Source organism: Myxine glutinosa, chromosome 14 (genome assembly GCF_964187855.1).
Source record: "Myxine glutinosa chromosome 14, kmMyxGlut1.1, whole genome shotgun sequence".
Lineage (NCBI taxonomy): Eukaryota > Metazoa > Chordata > Myxini > Myxiniformes > Myxinidae > Myxine > Myxine glutinosa.
The window spans coordinates 51,083,927-51,099,696 of record NC_136274.1 but is presented as its reverse complement, the minus strand read 5'-3'; the positions used below and the strand labels follow the sequence as shown (position 1 = coordinate 51,099,696).

Below are 15,770 nucleotides of genomic sequence, written 5' to 3'. Positions count from 1 at the left end.
CTAGGCATAACGCTTGTTCAATTTTCAATTAAATATTTCCATGATTTAATTTTTGTCATTCATTTCATTCAGGCATAATTTCAAGTGCTATCATTTGGCTAATATTATGAATTGGCTATACCGGGAACCATCAGCGATCTCTAATTTACAGCGATTGCAGCGATCTCTAATCGCAGCCCTCTAGTTAATAAAGACATGCCGGTTTATTCATGCGTGTAACCTATCTATAACTGGCATGTGACATTCTTTATCTTTTTTTTATTATTGTGGCTTAAAATTCGTTTTTGCTTTTTTGTTTTGCCATGTGATGTTTTGTGTTAAAATGTAATTTTGCTTGGATGATCCTTGCGTTGAAAGAGTGCAAGGTGGGTTGCCTCCTAAAGAGACTGCTTGCATGACTCTTAGGTCCTTTCTATAAGTTCATGTCGTCGGTGGTCAAAGCTGTGCTGTTTTGCATTTGTATTCAACTACAACAAATTATCCACTTGGTTTCAGCATTATGTAGCTTCTCACATGAGTATTTTCCAGATTGACAAATGACTTGCTTTGTTTGTGAAATATATAGTATTTAAACTGGTTTTAATGTAATTTTGGTCATGCATTGTTATTAAAATTTGTGAATTATTTTTCCCTTTCTCTGGCCAATGCGTCTCTGTGCCAGAATGTTCGAAATACGATTTCCCAGATGTACCAGAGATGGAACATTATAGACAACAAGTGAAGGCATTTGAGACGGAATGGGAAATATTTTTTGACACCATCAATGATACGTCTACCATTTGTCCATATATGTTGGACATTGCATGGAAAACTTCAATGGAACTTGCAGATGAAGCTTTGAACCCCATGAAAAGTATGTGAGATACAACTGTGATCAGTATGGACTTGTTTATTTTTATGGACGAAGCAAGTGAAGATTAACACTTCACCAGCAGTGTCGGGAAAAACGGAAAAGAAAACGTGTGATAGTGCAGCGGCATAGCAAAAATTTAAGAAGAATTGTGCATTTTGTGATGGAAGCACCAAATTTGGCACAATGATAGAATGTTATATTTAGAACATTTTCAGATATGGAACCACTTTGAAATTCACCCAAGGTCGCCGCCATATTGGATTTCAAAATGGCGGCTTTAAAAATCTGTAACCCTTAGGGGGGGTGGCGGAAACAAATCCTACAGGCACAATTATTGCCCCATTCACCCTATATCTTTTCTAACATCAGTAGACACATTACAGCGGCGATTCTGAGCTCAAGGGAACATCTAGGGGTCTGGGAAGTGAAAAATTTGAAAATTTCGGCCAAAAATACCCCTAAAAGAGGTCATTTGGTGTCAAATTTCAGGGGGGGTCGTGTATTGTCCTGTAGATAAAACATGCTGGTCCGTTGATTAACCCCTAATTAAACGACTTTTTTGTTTGTTTGCTCCATCCAGGTTTCAATCATGTCGAAGCAGTTCAAGTTAGTTCATGTTACCAAGCATGTAACTTCAATGCCAAAGACGCCACTGGACTGGGAACTCTGTGTTCTGTGTCAAGTTGATATAGGAGAGTCCCTACAGTGTCCTGCTGTCACGAAAATAACTGATGCAGGTGCTGGATACAAGACACTTGAAGACAATCTATCAGCATTCAATAAACTAGGCAAGCTGCCACAAGACGTGGACTTGCAACGACTGGATGAAGGCCAAGGGATAGCTGCCACTCTAGCTGCCCACCAAGCCAAGTGGCACAAGTCATGCAGGGTGAAATATAACACTACCAAGCTACAGCGGGTACAGAAGAGAAGTCATTCAGAGGGAAGCCCTATCCCCAGTACAATCACAGATAAGTACAAGCTTACTAGGTCTCAGGCAGCTTGTGTTGATAGCATATGCGACAATTTGTGCTTCTTCTGCCAGCAAGAGCTTGGTTTGGAGTTTCATCAAGCAGCGACATTGGAACTAGATAAACACGTTCGCAAGGCTGCAGAGTTTCTTCAGGATACCCAGCTGTTGTAGATACTGTGCGTACAGCTTTACAGATTGGGAGAGATCAGTTCCATTCATTTGAGAAGGAACGTCTGGCAGACAGATCCAAGCCACTCAATGATGTCATCAAACGCAACAAACTCCCGTTGTTTTCATCCATCAAGGTCAAAGCTGCCCAGAAGAGCAAACAACAAGTAGCCTCTGCAAAGAGTGATTCAGAGCTCTTCTCCAGACTATACATCGCATGCCAAACCAGAGATGGGGGTCTCGAGCAGTTCTTCAAACATGAGAACAGCGCACATCCGCCAGCACTCTCGCAAAATGGACAGCTCCGCTTTGGTTCCAAAGCTGACTTGTTGCAGCCCTTAGAACAGCTTGTCGAAACAAAGTCGGACCCACCACAAGTATCTTCTGTGATCCTCGATGGAGCTGTAATAGTTCAAATGCTGAGCCCAGGCCAGACCAAAACATTTCTTGACTATGCCACAAAAGTATTCGTTCCATACATTATGTCACAGCTTCAACATCGATCTCGTCTCGATCTAGTGTGGGACCGCTATGCAAAGTCAGGCAGCCTGAAGGCAACTGCAAGGACCAACAGAGGCAAGGGAATACGCAGACGTGTCACTGGCTCTGCCCTCCTACCAGGCAACTGGCACAGTTTCCTCCGTGTCGACGAGAACAAGGAGGAACTCTTCAGCTTTCTGTCTAAGCAGGTCACGGAGTCCATCGATGTGCCAGACAAACAGCTGATTGCTACTGACGGTGAACAGGTAATGTGCATGATGTATGTTAGTGTGTGTTAGTTAAAGTGTGTGTATGTGTCTGGGTGGTGAGAGTGGGTGCGTGCCTGCTTGTGTGTTTGAGAGTGTGTGTACAATCTTCTGTGGTTTCAGTACATATTATACAATGTATTATTGATTTATGCTGTTGTAGAGTAAATTCTTACCCACATATGTGTATTCTTTTCATATAATTTAATTTTGATTATATAATCCCGATTTGTATTATCTATTCGGAAGAATATTTTGTATTGTATATATAATCTTTAGCTGTCCACGGTACACTCCCTCAAATTGTTAAGAAAGGCCTATTGGCCATAGTGTTCTTGAATTGCTTTTTTCTTTCCTGGCATATTGGGGGAGTGTACATGAACAGGCTACTGTTATATGTACAATGTCATATTGTATGATTTCATGTGTTTGATGCCAAGTAAATAACAATAATAATAATAATAATAATAATAATTGCCCTGTATTTATGTACTTGAAATAATGTACTGAAATAAATTAATAAATGTTATGCAGATTCATGTCAGGTTTTATTCGTGACCACCTACACCAAAGGAATTCACATTTAATTTACATCACGGTATTGTTCATGCTTACACCAACAGGTCATTGCTGTACCACCATGTGCAGACACAGCCGCTTTGGCCCCGTGCAATCACGAGGAAGCAGACACGCGCATGATGCTCCACGCAGCAGCTGCTATGAAATCTGGACACCGCAGAGTACTCATCCGCACCGTGGACACAGATGTGGTGGTTCTCGCTGTGTGGATGGCCCAGGAGCTTAATGAGGTAGTGGACGAACTCTGGTTAGTGTTTGGAACCAGAAAGAACTTCTGCTACATAGCAGCACACGAGCTGTCTGCTACCCTGGGACCAGACAAAGCCAAGGCACTGCCAATCTTCCATGCAATCACAGGGTGTGATACCGTCTCGAGCTTTGCAGGTCGTGGCAAGAAAACAGCATGGGCAGTATGGGAAACTTTTCCAGAAGTGACCAATGCATTCCTGGACCTGGCATCTGCACCAAGTGAGATCTCTGAGGATACACTGGCAACCCTGGAGAGATACGTAGTGCTTCTGTACGACCGCACATGCACATGTTCTGAGGTGAATCTGGCAAGAAAGAAACTCTTTGCAAAGAAATCTCGATCCATTGAAGCAATACCTCCAACACAGGCCGCCCTAGTACAACACGTGAAGAGAGCAACTTACCAGGGTGGACATTGTTGGGGACAGTCTCTTGTCCCACACTGCTATCTCCCATCACCATGCGACTGGGGGTGGGTGGACAATGACGGACAGTTCGATCCTCTGTGGACAACACTACCAGAAGCTGCCAAATCCTGCTATGAACTCATCTGTTGTGGGTGCGAAAAAGGTTGCAGTGGGAGATGCAAGTGCAAGAAAGCGGCTCTGAAATGCACAGCACTGTGTGCCTGTGATGGTGACTGCTCACATTGAGTTGGAACTGTGACACTTGGCATGACTTGATGCAATACGCTCGCTAGTTCTCTTGCTGAACGTGTGTATACAATGTACGTAATATGGGATTATCAGTTGCTTATGTGCATTAAAACATATTTCAATACAACCATTCAATTCATTGACCTCAGAAATGTACATCTAGACACCAGAATCAAGTATCTAGCTGGCATAGAACCAGAGATATCGGTCAGCAGATTTTCGGAAGCCGCCATCTTGGAATCCAATATGGCGTCAGTAAATCAATTTCCGCCATCTTGAAATCCAATATGGCGTCAGTAAATCAACTTCTAAGTAGAACCATTCAATTCCTTGACCTCAAGTTTGTACATCCAGACACTAAAATCAAGGCTGTAGCTGGTATAGAACCAGAAATATTTGTAATTAAAGATTTTTAAGCCGCCATTTTGAAATCCAATATGGCGGCCACATTGGGGTGAATTCCAAAGTGGTTCCATATCTGAAAATGTTCTCCATATAATTTTCTATCATTCTGCCAAATTTGGTGCTTCCATCACAAAATGCACAATTGGTTTGCTATGCCGCTGCACTATGAGTGATGAATAAACTTGAATATGTTTGCATTTGCTGAGCGATGGATTAAATCAATAGGACATTGATTGTGAAATTGCTAACTGCCATGGGAAGCAAGGAGAAGTTGATGTTTTGGCCTTTAACCCTTCATCGCAGGCGACTGCCTTTGGAGGCCAACTTTGAAATGTGGTTTGACCAAGAAAAATCATGGCTGATAGTGAGACCCAGGAGTTTAAGTGACTGAGCTTCATTCAGAGGATTGTTAACAAAGTAGATGGGGGTCAGAGGGGAGTGTTCACTAGACAGTCCTTTTGGAGAGAGATAGAGTGTGCGATTTGTCAATGTTGAAAGTCATATTCCAAGTGTTTGACCAGCTTGTGATTCCATTGAGGTCTGAAGAGCAGCCTGTTGCAGCCTGCCTGTATGAAGGATGAGAAATGTTACAGCAGAGGATGTAGTCATCAGCAAATCGATAAATATGATTTTCCAGTCAGAGAGATCATTGATGCAGATAAATTCATTCTCACATGTTAGTTTTGTTTTACTTGTGTTTTCTCCAGAAATGTTTGATTATAAGGTGACAATTGTATCCTCAATGGAACTTGAGCTTGAGGAAGATGAAGAGGAGGAAGGAGACGATGACGATGGAGCAAATGATTACGACTTTGAATATGGTGATGAAAATTTGGAAAATGAAAAGCAAAAGGTGCAGTTGTTGTGGTTTCAGGATGTTGGTTGTTTCAAGGATTTGTAAGAGGTTTAAATTTGCACAATTTGTATTCACATCGCGTTTGATTCACCTCCACAGGGTGAATCGTTTGCCAAATCATTCAAGAGGCAGTATGGAGACACGAAGCACTATTTTCCGGTTGCTCTGAAAAACAACTTTGTTCTGATCCCAGGAAGCCTAGAAGCTGCAACCATTTTCCGAGGAAACCTTTACCTTTGCTCAGATTCAAAGGCCCAAGGCATGTTCCTGAGCGATCCACAGTTTTATGTGGGTGGTGACAAACCATTGCAGGTATAGTCTGTAGTTGCAGGATTCCATGAGTGTTATTTACCAACACACGTGCACAAACAGATGAATGATGGACAGCCAGCTTTATATCCTGCCTGAGAAAGAGATTACTTTGTTTTGAGTCACTTAAAAGTGGTGGGTTTGCACCTTTCCAAAAAAGGATGTGGTGTCTTGCTCACCAATTAGGATTTCTTACCTGTTTAAGAGAAGATAGTTGATGTTGTAGCGGCTGCCGCTGGGGTTTCACAATCGCCTTGCACCTATCAAGGACGCAGAGCGATCACCATGCCGGGCTCGTCCAGGACGCCCGGGCAGGCCCGCGCTCAACTTGCCAGGCCTCGGTCGGGACGCCCGGGCATGCCCGGGCATGCCCGGGCAGGCTCGCCCTCAACTTGCCAGGCCGCAGCCAGGACGCTGGGCCACGCCCCCTGGCGCCGGGCCTGGGCAAACCCCCTGGGTTAATAGATATATATTGCTGACCGATAAACGGGTTTTCAGAGTGCCTGAGTGTTTGATTTCAATAAAGCAACTCAGATGAATTCCAGCTTTTTGTCGCGTCCATTCTTCTGATCGACGTGGGAGCCCCAGCTCCTTCATTGGTGACCTATCGACATGGACACGGCAGTCGCCCTTAAACTGCCTACCTTCTGGGAGGCTCACGCTGCGGTTTGGTTCGCACAGGCGGAGTCCCTGTTCGCCCTGCGAGGCATCACGGCCGACGACACCCGCTTCCACCATGTGGTAGCTGCGCTCGGGTCGGCTACCGCAGCCCGCGCCCTGAGCCTCCTCGAAAGCCTGCCAGCCGCTGACAAATACGGCGCGATTAAGCAGCTTCTCCTCGATGCTTTCGCCCTCCCATCGGCGGAACGCGCACGGCGCCTGCTCGAACTGCCTGAGCTCGGCGACACGCGCCCTTCCGAGCGAATGGACTACATGCTTTCACTGCTCGGCGAGCACTCTCCGGCATTCCTGTTCCGGGAGCTGTTCCTCCGTCAGCTGCCTAACCCGGTACGCCTCGCCCTGGCAAGCACGACGATCACAGATCCCCGGGCCCTTGCCAGAGAAGCCGACAAGATCTCCGCTGCAGGACGGCGCATCGCAGCGGCGACATGGGACCCACCGCCGTCCGACGCAACAACCATGGCGCCCGAGCACCCGGCACGGTCGACGGCCGAACTGCCGACGCAATTGGCGGCCGCTCTACCGTGCCGACCACCTCCACCCGACCAAGCGTGGTGTTACTATCATGCCAGGTTCGGACAAAAGGCCCGGACATGCCGACCCCCGTGCACCTTCGGCAGGCCGGGAAACGGCCGGGCCGGCGTTCATTACCAGCCATGAGCGCCGGCCATACGGGCAACTTACTGTTCATCACGGATACAGCGTCCGGACGGCGCTTCCTGTGCGACACCGGCGCCCAACTGAGCGTCATACCCGCCTCTGACCAGGACAGGCAATCCGCGGTTTGCGGCCCCTCCTTAGTTGCGGCCAACGGATCGACTATCCGCACCTTCGGCCCGCGCAACGTCACCCTCTGCTTCGGCGGCCAACGCTTTGCTTGGACGTTTGTAACCGCCAACGTGCCCGTGGCTCTGCTAGGCGCCGACTTCCTCTGCGCACACGGACTGCTGGTGGACGTCCAACGGCGTCGTTTAATCAACGCTGAAACCTTCAGCTCCCTGGTATGCACATTGAGCAGCTCCGCGCCGACCGAGCTGGCATGCACCGTCCCGGCGGCGAACGAGTTTGCTCGCCTGCTCACGGAGTTCCCGGCCCTCACGCGGCCGACGTTTTCGGCCGTCGCAGTACGGCATGGGATCGAGCACCACATACCAACCACGGGCCCGCCGGTCTACGCCAGGGCCCGCCGCCTCGACCCAGCCAAGCTCGCCGTAGCGAAGGCCGAATTCGACGCGTTGGAGCACCTCGGCATCGTGCGGCGCTCCGATAGCGCGTGGGCCTCGCCACTGCACATCGTGCCAAAGCCGGGGGGTGGATGGCGCCCGTGTGGCGACTACCGCCGTCTGAATGACGCTACCACCCCCGACAGGTACCCGATCCCGCATATCCAAGACTTCTCCGCCCGTCTGGCGGGACGGGTCATTTTTTCGAAAATTGATCTCATACGGGGATATCACCAGGTACCTGTCAGGGCGGCCGACGTCCCTAAAACGGCAGTCATCACGCCGTTCGGCTTATTCGAATTCTTGCGGATGCCGTTTGGTCTCAAGAACGCGGCTCAGGCGTTCCAGCGCTTGATGGACGGCGTGCTGCGTGACCTGCCGTTCCTGTTCGTTTACCTGGACGACATCCTCGTCGCCAGCACGTCCCGGGCCGAGCACCTCCTCCACCTCCGAACACTGTTCGAGCGCCTCAGCGAGCACGGCCTCATCGTCAACCCGGCCAAATGCCACTTCGGCACGACGGCCGTTGATTTTTTGGGCCACCACATCACCAAGAACGGGGCCGTGCCGCTGCCAACCAAGGTCGAGGCCATCACCACGTTCCCGCGTCCCCGCACCATAAAGGCCCTGCAGGAATTCCTGGGAATGGTGAATTTTTATCACCGCTTCGTGCCCCGCGCTGCTCACCTCATGCGGCCCCTCTACGAAGCCCTCCGGGGCAAGCCGGCCAAGCACGACATCGTCTGGGCCGCAGCAATGGATGCGGCCTTCCAAAGCTCAAAGCGGGCCCTCGCCGACGCAACACTGCTCGCTCACCCGGTGCTCAACGCTCCCATCGCCCTCACCACGGATGCCTCCGACTACGCGGTGGGCGCCGTCCATGAGCAATGGGTGAACGGGGTTTGGCAGCCACTCGCTTTTTTCAGCCGGCAGCTCCGGCCGAACGAGCTCAAATACAGCACGTTTGACCGGGAGCTCCTCGGTCTACACCTGGCCGTCCGCCATTTCCGCCACCTCCTGGAGGGCCGACCTTTCACGGCGTTCGTCGACCACAAGCCGTTGATTTACGCCATGGCCAAGGTCACGGAGCCATGGTCGGCCCGCCAACAGCGACACCTCTCCGCCGTGTCGGAGTTTACCACGGACATCCGGCACGTCGCCGGCAAAAACAACGCCGTGGCCGACTGTCTGTCCCGGGCCAGCGCGAACGCGGTCCACCTGGGCGTGGATTTTGCGCTTATGGCGGCGGACCAAACCACCGACACCACGGTGCAAGCCCTCCGGGCGGCGGACACGGGCCTCCGCCTGGCCGACATCCCCTGCGCGGACACTGTCCTGCTCTGCGACGTCTCCCAAGGCCAGCCTCGCCCCATCGTGCCCGTCACCTGGCAACGCCGCATCTTCGCCTCCCTCCACGGCCTTTCCCACCCGGGCCGGAAAGCTTCCCAGAAGCTGGTGTCGGCGCGTTTCGTCTGGCACGGCCTTCGTCGGGACGTCCGCGATTGGACCAGCGCCTGCACGGCCTGCCAACGGGCCAAGGTCCACCGACGCACCCAGGCCCCGCTGGCACCTTTCACCGTGCCCGAACGACGTTTCGACCACGTCAACGTGGATCTGGTGGGCCCCCTCCCCCCGTCACGGGGGTTCACACACCTGCTCACCATGGTGGACAGGACCACCAGGTGGCCGGAGGCCGTTCCCCTCGTCTCCACCACCACCGCCGATGTGGCGCAGGCTTTCATCGCCACCTGGGTCGCCCGCTTCGGCGCACCGGCGGACATCTCGTCAGACCGCGGACCACAGTTCACCTCCGAGCTGTGGGGCGCGGTCGCCCGCAACCTGGGGGTCAAGCTCCACCATACTACGGCCTACCACCCCCAAGCAAACGGGTTGTGCGAGCGATTCCACCGCTCCATGAAGGCCGCGCTCATGGCCGGCCTTCAAGACGGCGGTTGGGCCGACCGGCTGCCGTGGGTCCTTTTGGGCCTTCGCACGGCCCCCAAGGAGGACCTCCAGGCATCCACCGCCGAGCTGGTCTATGGCCAGGTGCTACGCGTCCCGGGCGAATTCGTGCCCGACGCTACCAGTCCCTGGTCCGCAGCTCACCAGCGCTCGGACCTCCAGGAGGCCGCCCGACGGTTTGCCCCCGTGCCGACATCCCACCACGGTGACCCCCGGTCCTACGTCCCCCCAGCACTCCGCACAGCGGAGTATGTTTTTGTGCGTCACGACGCACATCGGTGGCCACTCCAGCCGCCGTACGACGGGCCCTTCCGGGTGCTGCGACGGGACGACAAGTCGTTCGTCATCGACATCGGCGGCAGGTCGGACCGGATTGCAGTGGACCGCCTCAAGCCGGCGCACGTGGACGTCGACCACCCACCACGGGTGGCCCTTCCGCCGCGGCGAGGCCGCCCCCCGTCCACGGGGCCCCCCACTCGACCGCCCACCACCTCACCGGACCCCCTCCCACGACCCGCCAGGGGTCGCTTCGGCCGGGTCATCAGGACCCCCCTCAAGTTGACCCTGCCGGTGCAAGTCGATTCTGGGGGGACGTGTGTAGCGGCTGCCGCTGGGGTTTCACAATCGCCTTGCACCTATCAAGGACGCAGAGCGATCACCATGCCGGGCTCGTCCAGGACGCCCGGGCAGGCCCGCGCTCAACTTGCCAGGCCTCGGTCGGGACGCCCGGGCATGCCCGGGCATGCCCGGGCAGGCTCGCCCTCAACTTGCCAGGCCGCAGCCAGGACGCTGGGCCACGCCCCCTGGCGCCGGGCCTGGGCAAACCCCCTGGGTTAATAGATATATATTGCTGACCGATAAACGGGTTTTCAGAGTGCCTGAGTGTTTGATTTCAATAAAGCAACTCAGATGAATTCCAGCTTTTTGTCGCGTCCATTCTTCTGATCGACGTGGGAGCCCCAGCTCCTTCAATGTTCAGATTAAAAACAATTGCTATTAACGAAAATACTGTTCATTTTTATTTTATTTGAATGCAAATTCGAGGCTCATGTTCTTTCCCCTTCTTTCTCAGGCTCCCCCAATCCGTGTGTTCCTACTGAGTGCTCTTGGTTCCGGTAAAGGGCTGCATGGATGGTGGCTCACCACCAAGTTGGGATGCTTCCACTTGCAGTTCCGAGCTCAGTTGCAGGAGATGCTTTTACCCAAGCTTGGCTACAGAGCGGGCGATGATTAAGTTGAGCAGGATGATCTTGGCGTACCAAGCAAACTCGGGGCTGCAAAAATAATATGAGTCGGAGTCGGTGGAGGAGGGGAAACAGAGGAGGAAGAGGAAGAAACTCCTCAGAATGTGATTGTAACATGGGATTGTTTATAGTACCCACTCCTCAGAACATAACATGTAACATGGTAACCTCTGCTCATTGAAATGTAATAGTTTTGCTGCACTCTGCTGTGCTAATTAATGACTTGTATACCTGTGCGCCCTTTTAAAAGTCCTACAATGTCTTGTGTAAGTGATATACCTTTACATGGGTCTTTGCTTTGCCTTACCAGGTCAAGCTTTTACAATGGATAGCAGGATATTGCTGCATCTGCAAAAGCGATGGAGTTTTAAAATATATAATTTTCTGGTACAAATATGCACACGTTTTTTTATTGTGTTCTTTCAAAACTAGGCTAAAACAACTCTTTCTGAGGACGAAGAGTCAATTTTACATTTCCTTGTGAAAGCAACACCCTTGACAGTATGTGCCCTTGATAATATTATCCATGCATGGTGGAACGAGGAACCATTCAGGTAAGAGATGAATGAGTGGGGATGATCATACCTGGCTGAAAACCCTATATCGCGGCAATGAGCTTTGACATTTGTTACCCTTTTAACCCTTAGATGCAGAAGTGGGTAATTTTTGACCCGCCATGGTTTTTGTTTTGCTCTAACTTTGTTAGAAAAACATTTCTATGCATGACCTTCCATATATGCTTCAAATAAAGGTTAATACATATTCCTATCTGTTTGTTTTATTTTTGTTGTCTTTCAGGATTGTTGTAATAATGTTTTATCAAAAATTTCGCGTTCATCCAGGAGTGGGTACTTTTTGACCCGGGCTAAGAATGATTGTTTTATCACTATAACAATACATTTTTACACATGACCTTTCATATGTGCTGAGAATAAAGGGTTATACATATTCCTTTGTGTGTTTTATTTTATTTTTATTTCAAGATTGCTGAAAAATAGCACTTGACTGTGCACCTTTGCATCCCAGCTTTGGTCGCTTCATAGGAGATAAATAATTGCATACATAGGGAGACAGCCTGGTCAACCTGTGCAGAGAATTTGGCACACAATACCCCCCCCCCCCCCTTTCCCATGCCTCCTTCCCCCAATCCCTCTCCCTCCCACAGATCTCCCGATGTCCCTGTTCTATACTGTTGTACTTGTATGCTTCCCTCTCTGTCCCCATATTGTCTCCCGCTCCCTTTATCATATGTTTTATGTGTCAGTTTTTATTTTTTTGTGATTAATGTTAGCTCTTACATGAGCCTCTCTTGTATACAAAAAAAAAAAAATCAACATTGTGCTTTTTAGGGGTACAGGAAGAAATGTGACGATGGACAATTTTCTTCACGAGTGTGCCACTGCCTGAGGAGCTGCTCACCAAAGGACTCACACTTGTAGGCACACTCAAAAAAAACAAACCTCACATCCCACCAGTGATGGCAACCAATAAGCAATGACAACGGTACAGCAGTGTATTTGGATTCAGGGACAACACCACCATGGTCAGCTATGTGCCAAAACAAAAAAGCTGTAATTCTTCTCGGCACTTTACACCACGACAATGCCATTGATGAAGACGAGAGAACGAAAAAGAAACCTGAAATTATCCAGTATTACAACAGAATAAAAGCTGGTGTGGACACGATGGATCAGATGGTCCACATATGCTCGTGTAAACGGCAAAGCAGGAGGTGGCCTCTGGTGTTGTGGCTGGACGTCATGGATGTAGCTTACCTCAATGCATACATCCATTACGTTACAACACCCACATTATATGCTGAATGTGACCCACAAACACCGCTTGTTCATGAAATAACTTGTCCCATACACACGATGGGGGGAGGTCATAGCGCAAAACAATTCTGGGGGAGAAAACGTTCTTTATGCTAAGTTTGAGTCCTGTGGGTAAAGGGTGTGTAAGATACATTGGAACAAACCACACTTACACACACACACACACACATACACACACACGGTTCCTGTAAAGGGGATGTGGGGTGGCGGGGTGGTTAAAATAGAATAAAACACAAAGGAATATGTATTACCCTTTATTCTAAGCACATATGAAAGGTCATGCGTAAAAATGTATTGTTATAGTGACAAAACAATCATTCTTAACCCGGGCGAAAAAGTACCCATTCCTGGATGAACGTGAAAATTTTGATAAACCATAACAACAATCCTGAAAGACCCCAAAAAATAAAACAAACACATAGGAATATGTATTACCCTTTATTTGAAGCATATATGGAAGGTCATGCATAGAAATGTTTTTATAACAAAGTTATAGGGAAACAAAAATCAGGCCAGGTCTAAAAGATCTAGGAATGCATTGAAGGGTGGAGAAATGTTTTTTTTTTTAATTCGTTAAATATTCAAAGAATACACCTCAAAGAATATAAAAAGATAATTGCATTTACTTTTGATATTTCTTTTTTACAACAATAAAAGCCTGACAACTCAGGGTCACTAATTACCCACTTCTGGATGGAAAACTTTATTTTACTACTGCATCTAAGGGTTAAAATACACAGCATGACGTCAACATGACATACGTCTGTGTGAGATCAAAGAAAATGGCCTAAAGGTCACCTGTCTTCCGTTGTCAATATCTTGGAAGCACAATAGTGCAACTTGAGTGATTATGATTCAACACTACCTTTGCCATTTAGTTGGATTGATGGAAGGAATTTATTTATTTACCAATTATTGTACTATTTCCAATTTGTGCAGGTCTTATGGCTTCGTTTTGGATGGCTTTCCGACCACCACGGATGATGTAGAGTACATTGAAGTGAAAGAACTTTTTCCTGATATTGTCATTATAATTACGGCAACAGAAGAGGATATTATCGAATGTCTGCTTCCTGATCGCTTGGAAAAATTTCGAATCAAAACTGCTGCAAAGTTGCAAAAGCAAAAGGTACTTTGTGAAATGTCTAAGGCAGTGGTTGGTGGTTGATCACGCTGACGATGCTTATAATTAGGTACATAAATGGGGTCATTCTGAAAGCCCCATAAGCTCTATTTACATCCTTTTCCGGAAAGTCAGGTTTGACATACGTTGGTGGGAATTTAAAAAACATAATGAAAATGGGAGACTTTGGTTGGAGTGGTGGAGGAACATGATTGGACAGACACAAAGATGCCCCTGCCACACTACTACACCTCCATCTCTCTCCTCTTTCCCCACCACCCCTACATCTCCCTCCCTTTCTTCCTTCCCCTCCGCTCCTATATCTTCCTCCCTTCCCCCTCTTACACCCACCTATCCAATGCCTTGGAACAATCTGGGTGTTTATGATATTTAAAAACATCTCTAATATGGAATATCGTCGTTTTCTTTTGTGTGAGATTGATTAGGATGACGAAACAATTGAAGCAGTTGACAATGAGGAGGAGGGAGAGGAAGATGGGGGTATGGAAATGGAGGAGGAGGAGGAGGCTTGGATACAAATTAAGAATGATATTCTGGAAAATTTTGATGAGAATCTTTTTCTTCTTGAAGAGATGCAGGTAAGCTGAGCAAATAAAAGAATTGCAAGGATTTGCATTTTTTATTGATTGAAAACGAGGAATGTTTGGGTGTGCATTTATAATAAATAGATGAAAACCGCCTTCAGAGGGATTCTTCATCATCCTGAAAATTCGAGGAGACGAGCAAGATTAAAGGAGAGAAATGGGTGTAAAATGGGAGGATTAGCAATATAATTATTGTCCCCCGTCGCACCGTGGAGTGAAAGGGGGACTGGTTTTCCCCTCCGTCCTTGTGTCCATCCGTCCGTGCGTGCATGCGTCGGCGAAGGACCGCATTCGAATTTGGTGTGTGGATGCAACCCACGTCAAAATCCAAGATGGCCGCCGCCATGTATGTCTGATGCCATGTATGTCTGAACCTTGTAACCTGCATATCTTGAAAAATAAGCGAAGTACCAACTTCTAATTTGGTGTGTGGGTGTATCTAGGCATAAGGAAGAACGCTATTGAAAATTGGGTCACCACGTCAAAATCCAAGATGGCCGCCGCCATGTATGTCTGAACATTGTGAGCAGAATATCTTGACAAATAAGCGAAGTACCAACTTCTAATCTGGTGTGTGGGTGTATCTCGGCATAATAGTCCAGTCATTCTAGCGAACTTTTACCCCTAACCCACCACTAATTGCAAGAGAAAAAAAATGATATTTTTCTGAAACCTGTCGATCCTCTGAACAAATACATAAAATTATACTCAATTATAATGAGTGGATCATACTTTATTTTCAGATTGAACGAGAGCCGTGAACGAGAGGTGGAGTGACGCTTGCAGTGAGAGATTTGATCAGTGTGCTGAGGACAGTTAAACGCTGTGGTCATTGTGAATGTAAGTCGTATTATATTTAATTTATGATTGTTTAAGGTTTTATTTTTATTTTTAAAAGCATTTTTAATTTTAACATTTTAAAATGTTAAATGTAAAATGTTTAATTTTAACATTTAAAAAAATTTTTTTTAACATTTAATTTTATAATAAACATGTTCAAATTTTGTATTTTTATGAACCTATACATTTATAGTAGGACAACACAGGGAATAAAATGTAATCCTAAGTTCCCTCTCTTTTTCAGCAACATGGGTGATGTCGACTGTGTCTTCTGTAAGAAACCCCTCTCCAGTGATCCAACCAGTACACTGACGGATAAAGATTGTACGAGGATCGAAGAAGCTGGACGTGAGCGTGGTGAAGAAGTCCAAGTCCATCCAGGACAGGCAGTTCATACAGATTGTCGTTGGGTGTTCTGCAATGTGAGAGACATTGAACTTTCTCTGAAGCGAAAACGTGTTTC

General features: G+C 48.2%; 1 protein-coding gene across 3 annotated transcripts in view; it reads left to right on the top strand.

Moving 5' to 3' along the window:
* The window catches only part of AK9 (adenylate kinase 9), a 30,671-nt gene extending 18,826 nt beyond the window's left edge, over window positions 1-11,845 (top strand). For 2 of the 3 annotated variants that reach the window (XM_078768436.1, XM_078768434.1), the window contains 3 exons: window positions 662-853; window positions 1,434-2,740; window positions 3,364-4,825. Coding sequence is in view for 2 of the 3 variants with exons in the window: in XM_078768434.1 (XP_078624560.1) it covers window positions 2,411-2,740; window positions 3,364-4,221 (1,188 nt within the window). In the remaining variant the exon portion in view is untranslated. Of the gene's footprint in view, window positions 1-661; window positions 854-1,433; window positions 2,741-3,363; window positions 4,826-5,336; window positions 5,483-5,584; window positions 5,798-10,732 lie in introns of those variants that run through there. The other variant, XM_078768435.1, reaches the window with a different exon arrangement.
* The last annotated feature ends 3,925 nt before the right edge of the window (window positions 11,846-15,770 follow it).